The 16,406-nt window shown below is 54.8% G+C and overlaps 5 protein-coding genes across 5 annotated transcripts; 3 read left to right on the top strand and 2 right to left on the bottom strand.

Annotated features, from left to right (window-relative positions):
* Positions 1 to 507: 507 nt before the first annotated feature.
* Positions 508 to 1,737, top strand: ISF_06865 (homoserine O-acetyltransferase; the record flags this gene model as incomplete). The annotated part of the gene is made up of 2 exons (XM_018850469.1): positions 508 to 626; positions 693 to 1,737. 2 exons carry the CDS (start codon positions 508 to 510, stop codon positions 1,735 to 1,737), a joined length of 1,164 nt encoding a protein of 387 aa, XP_018702509.1.
* A 1,998-nt stretch (positions 1,738 to 3,735) lies between these two features.
* On the top strand, positions 3,736 to 6,241 carry ISF_06864 (phosphate:H+ symporter; the record flags this gene model as incomplete). The annotated part of the gene is made up of 6 exons (XM_018850468.1): positions 3,736 to 3,919; positions 3,997 to 4,213; positions 4,263 to 4,395; positions 4,444 to 4,493; positions 4,546 to 5,029; positions 5,081 to 6,241. The coding sequence occupies 6 exons, from the start codon at positions 3,736 to 3,738 to the stop codon at positions 6,239 to 6,241; spliced, it is 2,229 nt and encodes a 742-aa protein (XP_018702508.1).
* A 288-nt stretch (positions 6,242 to 6,529) lies between these two features.
* ISF_06863 (hypothetical protein) lies at positions 6,530 to 6,918 on the bottom strand (the record flags this gene model as incomplete). Its single annotated transcript, XM_018850467.1, has 3 exons — positions 6,530 to 6,536; positions 6,599 to 6,786; positions 6,913 to 6,918. The coding sequence occupies 3 exons, from the start codon at positions 6,916 to 6,918 to the stop codon at positions 6,530 to 6,532; spliced, it is 201 nt and encodes a 66-aa protein (XP_018702507.1).
* A 1,565-nt stretch (positions 6,919 to 8,483) lies between these two features.
* On the top strand, positions 8,484 to 10,093 carry ISF_06862 (hypothetical protein; the record flags this gene model as incomplete). The annotated part of the gene is made up of 2 exons (XM_018850466.1): positions 8,484 to 8,579; positions 9,278 to 10,093. The coding sequence occupies 2 exons, from the start codon at positions 8,484 to 8,486 to the stop codon at positions 10,091 to 10,093; spliced, it is 912 nt and encodes a 303-aa protein (XP_018702506.1).
* Positions 10,094 to 10,684: 591 nt separating this feature from the next.
* ISF_06861 (hypothetical protein) lies at positions 10,685 to 12,289 on the bottom strand (the record flags this gene model as incomplete). The annotated part of the gene is made up of 1 exon (XM_018850465.1): positions 10,685 to 12,289. The coding sequence occupies one exon, from the start codon at positions 12,287 to 12,289 to the stop codon at positions 10,685 to 10,687; it is 1,605 nt and encodes a 534-aa protein (XP_018702505.1).
* Positions 12,290 to 16,406: the final 4,117 nt, after the last annotated feature.

Below are 16,406 nucleotides of genomic sequence, written 5' to 3'. Positions count from 1 at the left end.
AACTTTCAATAACCACCCTCAATTCTCAACATCTGCAGAGCGCTCGCCTGCCCCGCCACGCCCGTTCACACAGCGATATCGGTGCCCGTCGTCCGTATGGCTCAAGACGCGGTCAACAATGGCACAGCAAAGTCGCAATACGGTCAGTGTATTCCTGTAGTATGGGCCAGAGATTTTGATCTGCTTCCATATCTTACTCCGCCTGTGGCAAGAAACGTTGCTGAATACCTGTAAGAAAGGCGGTCGTCCCAGCCAGAGAACCCGTTTGCCGCATTGATCCCGGACCAGCAAATCGCCATCATCCCAGAATTCACACTGGAATCAGGAGCAACTCTTCGCAATGTCCCGGTTGCTTTTACGACTCGGGGAAAGCTCTCACCATCTGGCGATAATGCTATGGTTATTTGTCATGCGTTGACGGGCAGTGCCGATGTGAGTGATTGGTGGGGACCATTACTCGGCGGCCCTGGTCAAGTATTCGATAAATCAAGGTTCTTCATCGTCTGCATGAACAGTCTCGGCAGCCCTTATGGCTCGGCTAGCCCAGTTACGGCGAAAGACGGCGACGCTGCCAAAGGTAGATATGGGCCCGAGTTTCCCCTTACCACAATTCGCGACGATGTTCGGTAGGTTGCATTCTGGTCACGCATGAGCCTTGCAGTCATCATTCATGCAGTCACTGACCGTCATAGTCTACACAAACTCCTTCTCGATGAGCTTGGGGTGAACCAAATCGCCGCCGTGATTGGTGGATCTCTTGGAGGCATGTTTGTCCTGGAGTGGGCGTACCTCGGCAAAGACTACATTCGTTGCATCGTTCCCATTGCGACCTCCAGTAGGCACAGCGCATGGGGAATCAGCTGGGGTGAAGCGCAGAGACAAAGCATCTATGCGGACCCAAAGTATGATGACGGGTACTACGAATTCGAGGATCCCCCATCAACCGGTCTCGGCGCCGCGCGCATGTCTGCGCTGCTGACGTACCGCAGCCGCAACTCATTTGAGGCTCGCTTCGGACGCAACATTCCTGATGCTTCCAAGGTTCAGACAATTCGGGAACGCCCACGTCCGGCAACCCCTTCCGAGGCTCATTTCCACATTCATAACGACGGCCACGTTGTAAAGCGCAAATCACTATCGCGCAACAACAGTGAGAGCAGCTCGCGGCAGTCACCGAACGGCAGCAATGGCAAGCAGGTCGTTGTCGACTCACCGGACCCTCAGTTCACAGGGCCGAAGAAAGTGGAGAGTCTGACCGGTGGCGAAGATCTGCCAACGTCGACGTACTTTTCCGCCCAGTCGTATCTACGATACCAAGGAAACAAATTCGTGAAACGATTCGACAGCAACTGCTACATTGCCATGACTCGCAAGCTTGACACCCATGATGTTTCGCGCAATCGCGCAGACAGCATTGCGGAGGCACTCGCATTGATAGAGCAGCCGACTCTGGTGCTTGGAATCGAGAGCGACGGGTTGTTCACATTTGCCGAGCAGCAGGAGATCGCCGAGCACGTCAAGGACGCGAGGCTGGAGCGCATCGAGAGCCCCGAGGGCCACGACGCATTTTTGCTGCAGTTTGAACAGGTGAACCGCTACATTTTGGCGTTTTTGAAGGAAGTCCTTCCAGACATCATGAACAAGGAGGGTGCGACGGCTGAAGAGGTGGGGGTTGGCAAGATTACCAAGTCGAGCACGTTTGGCGAAGCAGAGGTGGAGGACATCACCGCATGGTAGACACAAGACGAAAGGCCAGGCAAGAATAGGTAGTGATCTTCAAACTATGGATCAGCGCGAGTGTCGAGCAGGAAGATGATGGAGTATCTGCGATATTTAGCTATAACTTGTTTAGGTAGTCATAGCCTTTTCGTTGACCGGAGCCTGACCGGGGCCAGGTTGCTGAAAACAAAGGCGGTATTGGTTGCAGCCAGCATGGGATAAAAGGACGGAAAATAGAGGGCAACCAAAATATGGGGAGGGAAAATCGAAGAAATAAGGCACAAATTAAAATGAACTAATTGTGGTATTTGCGGTATTTATTAAGCTTTACAGCTGAGCAGCGTCGTAATTGTCACCTGCATGGCCGAGCCTTGCCTGGGCTGGACTGGTAAAATAGTTAGTCCCCCCATGGGGTTGGTTGGCCGTTGGGTAACCAAAGATAAAGAGATAAAGAGGCGAGTCATTTGGCCGACGCGCAAACGGATTACAAAACGGGAGGCATTGAATCGGAACACGGACGGATTTGAGTTTGGTCTTGTGGTATGCTACCACGGGATTTTTGTGAAGGCAAGTTCGAAGGGCGAATAAGCACGGGGGCAGGTGGGCAACCAATCCCACCCAGCAGCGGACCCATTTGCCGACACGAGGGCTGGGTTTCTAGAACTTCTAGAAGGGTGATGATGGGTCAGGTTTCCACGTCAGGCACCAGAGTGTGAGAGAGGGAGGAGGGCTGACGCGGGCGCGCTGATGGATGCTGAGAGGCTTGTCAGATGAGGCATCCTGCTTCAGTGGCGCACGCAATGGACCCGCGCGTTGGAAGATGCGACACAATTATTTTTCCCTCGGGCGAGATGGAAAGATGGAAAGATGGAAGATGGCGAGATGGCGATGCACGTGGGGGAAACGGCGCTACTCTGTTCGCTTGAGATCCCAAACTTGTGGGTAGGCCAGACAGGGTTTCGACATTGGACCTATTTTTTGTAACAAAGGGGGAGGGCCTAGCGGCGGCGGCGGCGCGGCGGACATTGTAGGGCCCCTGCAAGCCACTTGGGCTGGATGGATGGCTTGATGATGGTTGGATAGATGGACGGATGGATGGATCATTGGATGCTAGAGTAATACGGAGCAGTTACGGATATTGGAACAGTCTTAGCAGATAAATAATATACGTAAAGCGCATGAAGTCGATCGTCGGCCCCCTCCTCGAGTACCTTAGTAGCCGGAATGGCGCAAGATGCTGCAACCCGTGGTTAATATGAGACCGGTGCCCCCGCCGTGTTGTGCCGTGCCCTCCGAACTGATGTCTGGCTTTGCAACTTGCCGGTTTTGAGATTCAAGGCATAACTCTCCATCTTGATGCGAGTTGCTGGATACGAAAACGCCCTCTCGACTGCTTCATGCATCCTCGCAGCGCTATTACTGGCCCAACTGAGAATCCGCTACAGCGAGTTATAGCGACCCCTAGTGGCCGTTTAGGTGGTTCTGGTGTCTTGTTTTAGCGGCCATTACCGCAAACTCCGCCAGGAATATTCCTTCAGCCTGCATCACCTGCACTCCCAACTGCCATCTGCCGTTTTCCCCTCCTTCCATTAGCTCTTCCTGCATCCTGCAACAAATCATCTCGACGACATCTTCACCTTCCCATCGACCGTTCCTTTCTTTTCCTATCGGCTGTAGCCTGCGCGGCGGCAATTGAACCGAGACCGCCTCCCGCATCGCGACCCGCAGCCAAGTCGGCCGACCCATGTCTCAATAGTCGAACCGCACCGCACCGCAATCCGTCGCTGTTTGTCGCCGCAGCCTGACAAAACAACCCAGACAGGGAAATTCTTGCAAATAGACGAACATGCATCGAGACTTCCGGCCTTTCGCATACGCATCTATCGAAACTAGACCAACTCTCACTCGTTGATACCGCGCCCTCCGTGGGCGCCGGCCCTTCAGGAATCTCGCCTCGCAGACGCTACGACCTCCGTGGGTGACGGAGAGCCCGCCGCCAATCACCACACCAAAACCATGCCTGAATCCTCCGACCACATGCTCCCGCCGCCGGCGCACGCGTCAATAAATTCAGCACACACGCGAGGCGGCAACAGAGCCTTTCACAACTACTACAACGATTACTCCCACATTGCCGACGCCAACTTGCGCCGACGACTTGCCCTGTCAGACGTTGACAAGGTGCCATTCGGAACGTGCCGTACGTGTCGAGCATCATGTCCCACGAATATATCGCGCAAATTGGAAACCAAGAGCTAACAAGTCATTGACTGATAGATGTCCGAGCCGTTCTCGTTGCTGGTGCAGGCTTCCTCTTGGACTCGTACAGCATATTTGCCATTAACTTCGTCGCCCCCTTGATCGGCTTGGCATACTACAGCCAAGACGATGGCGATGGCAGTGGTGATTTGCCTGAGAGCATCAGCCAAGCTTTAAAAGCTTCCACCAGCGCTGGCATCGTAGTGGGAATGATATTGTTCGGCTTGCTGGCCGAGTACGTGCCACGCCACTCCATTTACACAGGACACACTAACATTCGCCAGCAAATACGGACGTCGTCGCATGTACGGCATCGAACTCGGCGTCGTTATCTTCACAATCTTCAGCTGCGCAATTGCCTCTGGGAGTCCCTCTATGAGCGGGCCCGGCGTATTAATATTTTGGCGCGTATTGCTGGTGCGTCTTTCCAAGTTCGTCGTTCATCCAGAAACTAACCCCTGGCAGGGCATCGGAGTGGGAGGCGATTACCCTCTCGCCAGTGTCATCACTTCCGAGTAAGCCAAACTCCTCCATGTGGCATGCAGCAAATGTTGATACTTTTTTTAGATTTGCGCCAACTCGGTGGCGCGGCGGCCTGGTGGCTGCTGTCTTCTCCATGCAAGGTCTTGGCCAGCTCATGGCAGCTGTAGTTGGCCTCATCACGACTGTCGCATTCCAAGGCTCGTACGACGGCATCGGCCCCAACGGCCCGTGCGATGCCGCTTGTCGCATAGCCGCCGACCGCTCCTGGCGCATAATCGTTGGCGTCGGCGCCATCCCGGCCTGTCTCGCCATGTACTATAGAATCACCATTCCCGAAACTCCTCGATATACTTTTGATGTACAACACGACGTCGACAGAGCCGACGCAGATATCAAGGCCTACGTGTCCAGAAGTCGGCCGAAAGACACTGTCTCTACCACAAATACCCACTTTCATTCATCGACCCTCTCTGTCCCAAAAGCATCTTGGGCAGACGCCAAGGAATTCTTTCTCAAACCACACAACTTTCGAGCTATGGTTGGAACCACAATGTCCTGGTTCTTTCTTGTGAGTCCAAGATCTCGTAGAATGATTTAACGAGACTAATACGTGTAAAAGGACCTTGCCTTCTACGGACTGGGGCTGAACAACAATGTCGTCTTACATGCCATTGGTTACGCCAGCGGCAAGACGCTGTATCACAAGCTGCGCAACCAAGCCCTGGGGCTTATTATTCTGACGAGCGCTGGCTCATTGCCAGGTTACTGGACCGCCATTTTGACGGTTGATACTGTCGGGCGGAAGCCTCTCCAAGTGTTTGGCTTTCTTCTCCTCACTGCTGTCTTTTGCGTCCTTGGCTTCGCGCTGCACAGTCTGACAGAGGGGTCCACGCTCGCACTCTACATTGTCGGACAGTTTCTTTTCAATGCGGGGCCAAATACGACGACGTTTATTTTACCCGCCGAGTGCTTCCCTACACGGTATCGCGCTACCGCGCATGGCATCTCCGCAGCCATGGGCAAAATCGGTGCCATCGTGGCCCAGGTCATTAGTATACCACTTCTCAAGCAAGGAAGCTCTGCTGTGGCCGCGTGCAAGGGAGGCAAGTGCCCAACATCCCTTGACCGACTTATGCAACTCTTTGCGCTTTTCATGTTACTGGGCACCGTCGTTTCGCTACTCATACCTGAAACGAAAGGCATCACGCTAGAGGAGCTCTCCGGAGAGCCTCACACGAGCTATAATGATGGCTGCAACGGCAGCGTCAAAGCCTACCGCCCACCGCGCGCACCGCGCGCGTGGTGGCATCCGATAGAGCTGCTTGGCTTCTGCGGCGCAGGCGAGCCCGCCGGGTTCAGTCGGCGCTCCATGTGCTGGGGCGGAAGTCGCCACGGTAGCCGTCACCAGTCGCCTCGTCTCGGTATCATGTCGTCGCCTCAAATGGTCGCCGCATCGTCAGAGCCGGCAGAGACCACACGATCCTCGCACTGGCGCATTCTCGGTCACCGTGAGAAGCGCAAAGCGCGCAGCACAGCTGATAGTGAACTCGCCATAATGAGCCGCGATGGCGGCCCCGGTCCGTCGCGAGACGACGCGTCGGACGAGACGGCATACACCCGAGGCAACAGTAATACTCGTAGTCATGCTGGCGGGATGGCCACATCGGCGGTTGGCAATGTCGACCCTCCAACTTGGGGTGCAGGCTGGGGCCGTATCGATCGAGGACGAGCCGCGCCTTCGTCCGAGTTACGAGACGTAGGGATGTTGCTACGGGATTAATGACACGAGTTGTCAACTTGCACAAGCGAAGGCGTATGGGTAATGGTGTTTGGGCATTGGACTAGAGTTTTGAATTTGTTGAATTTGGTTGGGAAATTGGAAAGCAAATATTTGTGGCAATACAAGCAGTGAACACGCATGGTAAAAAAAAACAAAAGGCTAATCCTCGTAAAATACAAGTCGTAAGTTGAGCTATGACGACCAATCGCCGGGACAAAGAAAAATGGGAAAATAATGTCGTATCTTCTTTCTGTACACGCTATCTGGCATCTCTTAGAAAAAAGCCATTTAGCAGCTGCAACGTTCAATCGCGTTAGCATCGTCACATGGAGGAGATAAACAGGGACGGCGACGTACCTGCAGTACTTGCTGCACGTCTCGTAGGCCTTGGAGCGGAACTGGCCGCCCTCGCAGTACGAGTCGACGTTGGAGGCGTGGCAGTAGCCCTCGAGGCGTGAGGCGCAGCTGAAGCGGCGGTGGATGACGTGGTCGACGGGCGTGGCGAGCGCACCGAGGACGCCGGCGAGGAGGATGGTAAGTGAGGCCTGGATGAAGCGGCAAGTCAGTCATCGTGTTTCCAATATTCGGCCTCCATCGCGACAGTCGGTGTTGTCTCGTCGGGTGTCGCATTCCAGTCGCGCGGTGGCAGGGGAGAGTAAGGCGAGGCTCACCTTCATTGTGTGATTTTGTAGTTGGTATCAATTATATGGAGGTGAGTTGACGACAGTACACGCGATGTTCTTGGGGATCTTCGGATGATCAGCGAGAAAAACAGGTGTGACAAGGGCAGATTGGCGAACTCGGTCGGTCGGGTCGGAGGGGGGAGAGGAGCGTGTTACTTATCAGAACACTGGAGGGAAGGGGGGAAATGACAGACCGGACAAGTGTCTTAGATTTCTGGAAGTGGTTTGCATGGGAGATTGCGAATGTCTTGGACGCTGAGACATGGCACTACGCCGGCGATGCAGGGCCAATGCATGGGACGGTGCTGGAAAAGAAAGCAAGATGGTGCGCTTCCAGTCTTTTTTGTAGAGGGAGGGTGCGCCAGCGCATTAACACGGAAATGTCGGCGGAAAGAAAAGGGGAACTGGCATGTAAAGGAGTTGTTGGCTGATGATGGGCGATTAAGCCTCGAGTCTACCCAACAACAGCAACAACAACTCTAACAAACATCTACCGAGTACGTACTCCGTAGTTACTGCGTAAAATATTACATGGGTTAACCTGACGAAACTACACGATCCCTACAAGTTTGGACAAAGGCCTTTGTTCCCTTCCGCATCCTTGCGCTGAGCATTGCCATTCAAGGCGACTTTTGCGCTGAGGCTTGGGTCGCAACTGAGACACAGACTCGACAACGTCTTTTTTTATATGAACGTGATGCGCCACCTATTATCCTCTTCTCGGGTCCTTTTTTCCCACTGTGTGGGCTTGGCGAGACATTTACGGCAAAAACGGCCACAAAGAAGGGCAAGACACTTTTTGACTCCCTTTTCCCTTCGCCCCCCTGCGTCTATCGTGGAGGGAGCAGTCAGTTAGTGCAGTTTCTATTTTAAGGAACTGGAACAAGTGTGAACTGGAATGTCCTTTCCTTTTTGTTTTTTCCCCCAGCGCCACTCACCGGAGCGACCTGCCTCTGCACGGGATAATTAGGCTACCTGGGGACTTGGATTTTTGTCCGATTTGTCGCCGTGTCTTGCGATCCCGGACAAGTCTAGAATCAACGCCCAGTCTCAGTTGGACGGTAAGCGAGGGCATCACATTTGCGCTGCATATACGAATTGATTTTGTGCGGACTATTAGGCCCGGATAATTGCCATCTTGATTACGTTAACAATACATGATGCAAAAACACGATATTTTAAATATCCAAGGCTTGAAGTGATGGGCGCCTTAATAAACGAGTTGCGCAGTTCGACTGGCTTACAAGACGGAGTGCGGATGACCGACTCGGATTGCTTTGAGATGAATCCGGCCAAGCTCTGGTTTACCCAATCGCGCACTACGAATTAGTAGTCGTCACATCTTCCATCACTCATATTCAAGTGCATATTGTACTCTCGCGAGCGCTACACTTGCTTCTCTCCACATAGCTCCGGAGCATCTCAAAAACAGCATGCCGAGTCGGTGCCGTGTCGGCCCAGGCCGTGTTGACCTGTGCCGTCCTCCGTGTCACGAACCGGGAGTCCTTCGCCGACCTCCCTGTTTCTGCCCCGTCGCACCCCCCCGCACGTTCCAAGACATGCGCGAAATCCAGCCCGCTCAGGCGAGCACCCCGCGGCGCAGCGCTGCGCTGGGACTGCCCGGAGGAAATGCGCCGCCGTTGCCATGTGGCTCAGTATGTAGTGGCCGACGTTGAGAAAGCCAAGAGGAGGGGGGGGGGGCAAAGCGCGGTCAATCCAAAGCTCCTCGGAGATGGTGCTAATAATGGCTTCCGTTGCTCAGAAGCATGTGCAAAATCCGGGGTACAGCAGTCGCGGCGTGGCTCCGTTGAAAGGAGACCAAGGAACGCGCCCGCTCATGAGCGCGCTCGACAATAGATGAATCGGATATATCCCTCCCAGCGTTGAAAGTTAAGTGATTGCAAGGCAATTAAGTCGATTTCTATTTGTATGACGTGCAGCCCCCAGTCACGTATCGAGCAGCCACGATGACCACTTTGTGAGATAAGTTAGCTTTCGAGAAAGACGTACCACTCCATCACCTCTACTCGGTGCTATTTCCGTTTCACCATCGTCGATGGTTTTATTATCATCGGATTAAACTACAAGATAACAGTCGCTACGCTACGTCAGCACCTACCGCTTCGATTACCACCCAGATACTGTTGCTCGGACGCGGCAGGCGCAGCCAACAGCCACGGCGTCAAGTTACGCATTGAGCTTGTTTTTGAAATGAACTTGCTACTCTATCCTTACACCCGCTTCCCTCCTCAACGAATAGCATCAAAATTACGGCTTTGTTTTGTCGCTCCCTTCATTCACCAAAACACAAGCAAACATGTGTCACGGTCGGTTCAACGCCGATGAGCTCTAGGCAAGGCTCTACGACGGCAACAACAACAACTCGCTGCCTCCTTACTCCCAGCTCGACAGCTCAGCCCCCGAGGTGCAAGAGCTCCTGCCGCACCTCGCACTGGAGAACCAGTCCCGGCGACTGACCGCCGACGAGGTCACGGAGTGGCAGCTGCTGGTCACCCGGGCCACGAACCCCCCCTCCCAGCACGCGGAGGAGCCTCAGGACCGCACCACGGCCATCGAAATCTCCCCGTCGAGCTCGCCGTCGCCGCCACTGCCGGGGGGTGGCGAATCGCCGTGGCGCCGCGGACTCCTCGCCCTGCCAAGGTGGCACCGCGGATCCAGGAGACGGCCGGCCGCCGTCAAAGCACAAAATCGCAACTGGGCAAATCGCCTCCGTGACTTGGCGGGTGCCGTTAGGGAGCGGGTGAGTAGGGCCGTGGCATTTGTCCTCGGGAGACAACAGCGCAAGAGCCCGGAGGAACGTGGCCGGATACGCGCCTTGGAGGGATACGCGCGACCCGCTCAGGAAGGATATGAGAAGATGCCAGACGGATACCGAGAGGGAGGCCAAGTGAAAGCCCGACGCCGCGCACGCCGCGCACTCCTCGGCGAGGAGTGGCCGGGATTCAGCTGCCCAGCCAATTACGCACCACCAGTCCACTCCAAAGCTCCTCTCGACTTGGGGAACTTCGCGGCCGATCCCAAGTTCCAAGCCGACGATGGAGCCGAGTATGATTGCCCAACTGGCTATGATTGCCTAGCCGACGATGAATTTTCAATCTACTCTGAGTCCTCAGACGAGCAATATTGGGACATCGAAGAAACGCTATAGAAGGAGGGAAGAGGTAACCGGCCCCAGCAAGAATAGGGCATCAGCTGCGGTGGGCTGACAAGGTGTTGCTTAGGTGCTGCTTGTATTTTTCATGTCGTATTGGTTAAGCTAGCGAGGTATTTGTTCTAAATATCATAAGCGTGCTCCTCTGGAGCAAAGGTCCCAAGATCATACCCGTAGAGAAAAAGAAAACGCTTTCTTTCAGCCACCCACGGTTCAGGGGTTCCCCTGTGCGCTGGCTCTTGTCCGTCGAGTGAATACTCTGCCCGAAAATGTCCAACGATAGCCCAATGAATATGTCCTCCAAACAGAAACCCACGGCCATCATCCGTAGATGAGAAGAAGAAGAAGAAGAAGAAGAAGAAGAAAAGAGGGATCAAACAATGCCGAGCCCCAACCAGGGCTAACAATCTGTCCTTTCCGCAGAAGGATGCTCCATGTACATGTCGCGTACAACAAGGTATAGGTATAATGGTGACAAAAAAAAGAAAGAAGAGAAAATTGAAGGAGGTTAATAAAAAGGGTTAGAGGTCGCTCAAAATGCCAGGCTCTTTTGGGGGGTTTTTTTTTTGACTTTTTTCGACTTTTTTTTCAGTCCTCGTCGACCCAGTCGTCGCCGCCCGCATCGTCAATCTCAATCGTCGTCCCCAGAGCCTCCTTGCCCTGCCGGATCATGTCCTGCAGGCGCTTGTTAAACGCCGAGATGCGCACGTCCGCGTCGCGCTCCTCCATCTTGCGCCGCGCCGCCAGCTGCTTCGCCTCGGCATCGAGCCGCGGACTATCCTCCGCGGCCCGCGCCTGCTGCTGCTCGCCAGGGGCTTCTCCGCGGCTGGAGGCGGCGGAGGCGGTGCTGTTGGTGCGGCGGTGGGCGGCGCTCACACTCGTTGCGGTGCCGCTGCGCCGACGCCGGTGACCGCTGCCGCCGCCGCGCGACCAGGGGTGAGCGTGCGTTTGGGTGGGCGACGCGGTGGAGGCGGTGCTGGCAGTGGTTTGGTGGTAGGAGGTGAGCTTGGTCGGGGAGGCGGACCGCGGCGAGGCGAAGGAGGCGGACGACGGGGGGCGGAGCTGCGGGGTGGTTTGCTCGGAGGGCGTCGCCGGGCGGCAGTAGGAGGAGGGGGGGCGGCCGTGGGGCGTCGTCGTGGAGATGCGGCGGCCGGTGGTCACGGAGGGGGTGTGGTTGCGGTTGCGGGGTGATGATCGGTAGCCGCCACTGCCACCAGTAATCTTGCGCGGCGTCGCTGCGAGCGAGGAGCGGCCGGCGTCGTTGACGATGACCCAGTTCCGCCCGAGGTCGTCGGCGTGCGTCGTCTGCCGACGCTTCGCTGTCGGGATGCTCGGGGCCGGGCTGGGGGGAGGGCCGTACCAGGGGTCGGCGGCGGTGAACGACGGGAGCGGAGACACCGTGTCGTCGACAGCGGTGTGGTACGAGGTTTCCGGTTGGGAGGCGGGAAAGTGGCCGGGGACGCGGTGCTCGTTGTAGTCGTCGTAGTTGTTGTGATGGTAGTGGTAGCCGTAGGGGTAATCGTCGTCGGCGGGAGGTAGGGGCGCGGCGCTATTACTGCTATCCACCATGGCCCCTGTCTCGGTCATGGCGAAGCCCCGGCCACCGCCAGCGTAGAACCCCTTGAAGGCGCCTGCCTTGCAAAATTCCCACACGCGGCCGACGACGCCGCCGACGGCGTTGATGGCCACGCTCCCCCACCCCTGCGACGGTGAGGGGGCGCGGTTGTGGTTGTTGTGGCGGTAGAGCGAGGTCGGCGCGCCGTCCGAGCTGTCCTCGTCGTCGTGGTTGCGGGATCGCTTGGACCCGAGCGCCGTGCGGTAGTTGGAGTCGGAATAGGCGCTCTCGCCCAATATGTCCGAGTCCGCGCCGCCGCCGGGCGTGTCCAGGGTACCGGCGAGCGCATACGCTTTAACGGGCGTGTGCTGCGGCGCGGCGGCGGTGCCGAAGAGGCTCACGGCGGGCGGCGCATCGTCAACGGGAGTGTCTGCGCGGTAGTGGCCTACGCGTTTCCGCTTGGAGGCGGAGGCGACGTCGAGAAAGGCGGAGCCGGACGGCGAGGGCGAGGATAGAGGCGGTCGGAAGATGAGAGGCTGTGATGATGATGATGATGATGATGATGTGGTTGTTGTCGTCGTCGCGAATATGTCGCTGTGGAATGCCCCCGGCATGCTGAAGCCTGACGGGTACGTCATCTTGGCGAAGGCTGGGGAATGTTAACAGCGGTGGGGGTGGGTGGTTGAAGATGCGGCGGGGATTGCAGCGACCCGGCGAGCTCTCTGAAGATGGGAAATGCGTACAGCTGCAAATACGGGTAGACCGCGGACTATTTGGACAAGCTTGTGCGCAGATTTTTGCGTTTAAGCGCCGCACACAGAGTAAGCGAGCGACCACCGGCGCAAGGAGGAAGCTGGCGGGCGGTTTCTCTGCAGGCGTGTCTCGGCAAGCAGTTTCGATAGCATATGCCTGCTATACACTTTCCGACAAAGGCCAGCCTGAGGAAGGATAAAAAAAAAAAGAGTCAAAGATGAAGCCAAGTCAATATCCGGGCCTCGCCTTTGGGCGTGCGATTTGTTGGGGATGATTTGCGTCCCAGGTCGACTGGGGGCCTTGTTTATTCACACCGGGCCGCCAGGCCAGCTCGTGACCCCACCGAACCAATGGGTGGCTGGGGCAGCTGCCTGGATGATGCAGAGTGTTGTGGCTGATGCCGAGTTGTGAATCAGGTGATGCTATGCAACGCTGCAACACTCGACGAATCGTTGAGCAGAGAGGTGCGTAGAGAGTAAACGGGAGAAAAAGTGCTGAAACTCGAGATAAGAAAAATTCATCGGACCACAGATGTACCCAACTCCTTGTCCACCGCCTTTCGCGATGCGCAGGTACCAAGGTACCCGGCCGGGCGGTGTGAGAGCGAATGACCGCTAAAGTGCCTGTAGCATGAGCTTTTACCTGAACTAATGTGGTACTGTGGAGAGTTGTTTTAGTGCTTGTTTTAGCGAAAAGGTCCCTGTAAACTATCTAATAGTAACCTTAGCCACATGGCATGTCAGCTCGTTCTTCGGCAAAGGTGGCAATCGCCAAACCATGTTGACGATTCTTCCACAGCTTTGGATCAGCATTCATCTTGTTAGATACTACTCCATAGATGAATATCAAGTACCTACTTTTGAGCTCGGCGACGAGAGGCAACAGCGTATTAACTTTCGAGCCCCCTAGCATCTGAGAGGACCCGTCGTAGATCTCGTTGCTGTGGTATTTAAAGTGTGGGGCGGGCAATAACAGAGTTCCTATTTAGGAAAATTGTATGGAATCCGTCTCCACAAAGCAAGGCTGCACATTAACGGTGCTGCATTGTCGATGAACGCTATTAATATATCCAAACCTGTAGATTGGATCTTGGAAATCTGATATGAGCGACTGTTTTTCTTTTGAGCTGGGAGAGGTGAATAAGCACGGCTGGTTTCTCCGGCCATGCCAGCAGTGTCGCGCAGTGAATCAGGCCCCTGATGCCCAAGCCGTAGAACGCTCAACTGAACGACTAAATGTGTAACGAAGAATTCCAGTGCAAAAGAATGAAAAGGTTACGTTACATACACGGAAGCATACAGGGTCATTCATAAACGGGGCCTTTCCCTTACCAATCACGCCTTTGCATTGCCCGAGCATACCAACTGCGACTCACGCTCGCAGGTTCTTCCACCTCAGTGTTACACCAGCACCAAGGAAAGGACCGTCTAGGCAGTTCCTTCAAGGCTATGTGCGTCATTTTCTTTATCTTCATACCTCGATATTCCAATCCCCACTCTCGCACCCTGGATCGTGCAGCAAACAAGCCTATGCTTAGCGAAGAAGGGAGGAATCTGGTCACTATGGGTTCATCCAGCTACATGTTCAAGCGACCGATTACTTTCTATATGAAAATCTGCATCACGGTATACGGATGTTCAATCTAGGGTGAGCTGAGTAAATACAAGTCCCGCGTAGGTACAGGTTTCGTCAGTGTTGGTGACAGCTTCAGGGTAGCATTGGCAGCGTGGTTGCTTGCACCCATCCGCGGCTAAATCGTCCCACCCACAACAGATGAAATAAAAAGACTTGCTTCTCCGGTAATATATGAGCAAATCCCGACTCTTCTCTAGAGAGACACCCACCTCGCAAGCCGTAGAGGGGTATCCATGGGTCAACTTCAACGCCACTTCCTCAGCTTACCACCACGGATCAGCAAGTGATGAGCTGAAAGAGGAAAAAATAAAGAGAATACTGGCCACTAGACACTCCAAGACCCATGTGGCAATCTTTGAGGAGCAAGTGGCAAAGGCCAGCCGCTGGATCATGGCGTGCATGACGTGTTGCACAGCGTTGCAGAAGTGCCATGCCAGCAGACGACGCGAGCCGTTGGATAACTACGCCAAAACGAAATCTACCTGCAGATATTGTCTCGGCAGAGTTTTACCGAAGGATTCGGGAAGAGGAAGCGGCAATTCGTTCGGGCAGCTTTGAGTAGCCGTTGCTGCTGCCAAGGAGACAGAGTTGTCAGTGATTCCCGCTCCATGGTGTGTAACGTTGGAAAGTATTTTTGCTGGAAGCCTTTCCCCTCTCCCCCTCTCCCCCCACGAAATGAATTGTCACAGACCAAAACTACACCGTATTTTGGAAAAGAAAATCAGATTAGGCCTTAGGGCTGAACGACAAGTAGAGCGCATGTCGCTAGGGATCTTGGCCCGGGGAAGCGGCAAGGAGGACCCCCCCGGCCTGGCGGAAACCCGAGAGTTCACCCGAGCTTTCTTTCCTTTCAAACCTAAAAGGTGTAAAGAAAAAGGCTTGGACTCGATGATCGGGGCTTGGGGATAGGAATTGTACACATTTTCATTCAGCGAACGCGTCATCATAGGTAGGGCAAACGTTCTCGTGGGGGTCACCCTTTTTCACCTGCCGTCGAAAACTTGTGAGCTGAGTTACTGTCTCTGAAGGGTATCACAGAACGGGGCGGAACGCGCGCCGCCGTAGCAGCAGCGGCAGCAGCAAAGCCAGCAGCACCCGGGTTTACCAGACAAGGGAAAGCCGCGGCGACCCTCCGCCCCTCCTCGACGTCGCGGCGCGGCTGCCCTAAAGTCACTAAAAACAAAGAAAGAGCAGAGACAGACCGACCGGTTGTGGATGGATAAACAAACGGCCAACTTGATTAGTTTCCGGGTTGGTGGTGCTTGATGGGTGATGTGGCGGTTACACCAACAAGAAACCACTTGACCGGCCTGAAGAAACCCCTTGACCGGCCTGGAGTCCCAAAGACGATGCGTTTTTTTTTTTTTTTGCCCTTGTCTCTCGCTTCTCCAACGCTATTCGAAGAAGAAAAAAGGTCAAAAGCCGGGAGTCTCAGATAGAAATCCCCAGTATGTGATTTTGTTTTGCGAACCAGGCGGACCAAGCGAACCATGACATTGTCCCGCCCTGTCGGCCGGTTGGTTGGTTGGTCGGACACTACAATGACGAAAGCTGCAGCCCAGCCCAGCCACCCCCGTGCGTCCGTTCGTCATATGTCGTTCATTCACTGCAAATACAATGCGGTGATGTAGTAGCATTGTGCAATCTTTTTTGCTTCTTTTCAGCCTGCCTTAGAAAAGTCCTGAACTCATAGTGGCAAAGTGGGCAAGTTGTGTGCTGCATGGTTGGCTCCGGTTCGGCACGTCTCCGCGGTCCGTCACCCTGCCTGCTTGGTTGGGGTAAGCAGAGGGGAATCCCTGTCCTCTGCGCTATCACTTTCGTCATTTTTTTTTGGTTCTTTTGTGCGAGTTCCCGCCTTGCTTCTATCTAGTTTCGATCATTATGTAAAAAAAAATATGGGAAAAATGTTGCTGTTGGTTGGTTGAGTGGGAATCTAGCAGGGGTCGTGATGATGTATACATGTCACGGATCTACTCTGTATCATGTTTAGAACGATGAGATTCAAACCAAGAACAAGCCTGCAATAAAATGAAATACCTACTCTCTCATTGGCTCCTTGAGCGTGATATTCCTCACCCGCTGCTATCCGCCACCCCATTCATCCATCCAGCACACGCCTTTTGTGTAACACAACACTCCTCCTCCTCCTTCTCCTCCTCCTCCTCCTTCTCCTCCTCCTCTTCCTCCGCCACCAACCTTTTTTTTTCCCTTTCACAAGAAATTTACCCGAAGATTCAAGGGCTCAAGCACGCATGCACACACGAACCCCCATGGGCCCCAGCCTTGGTCTATCTGCGGTCCTCCGAGATTGCTGGTGCACTCCAGATTCCCGGGAAACCTTCACCCCCCCCCCCCCCCCCCCCCCAC

This window comes from Cordyceps fumosorosea (genome assembly GCF_001636725.1).
Source record: "Cordyceps fumosorosea ARSEF 2679 chromosome Unknown scaffold_18, whole genome shotgun sequence".
Classification (NCBI taxonomy): domain Eukaryota; kingdom Fungi; phylum Ascomycota; class Sordariomycetes; order Hypocreales; family Cordycipitaceae; genus Cordyceps; species Cordyceps fumosorosea.
This window is presented reverse-complemented; position numbering and strand designations above follow the sequence as displayed.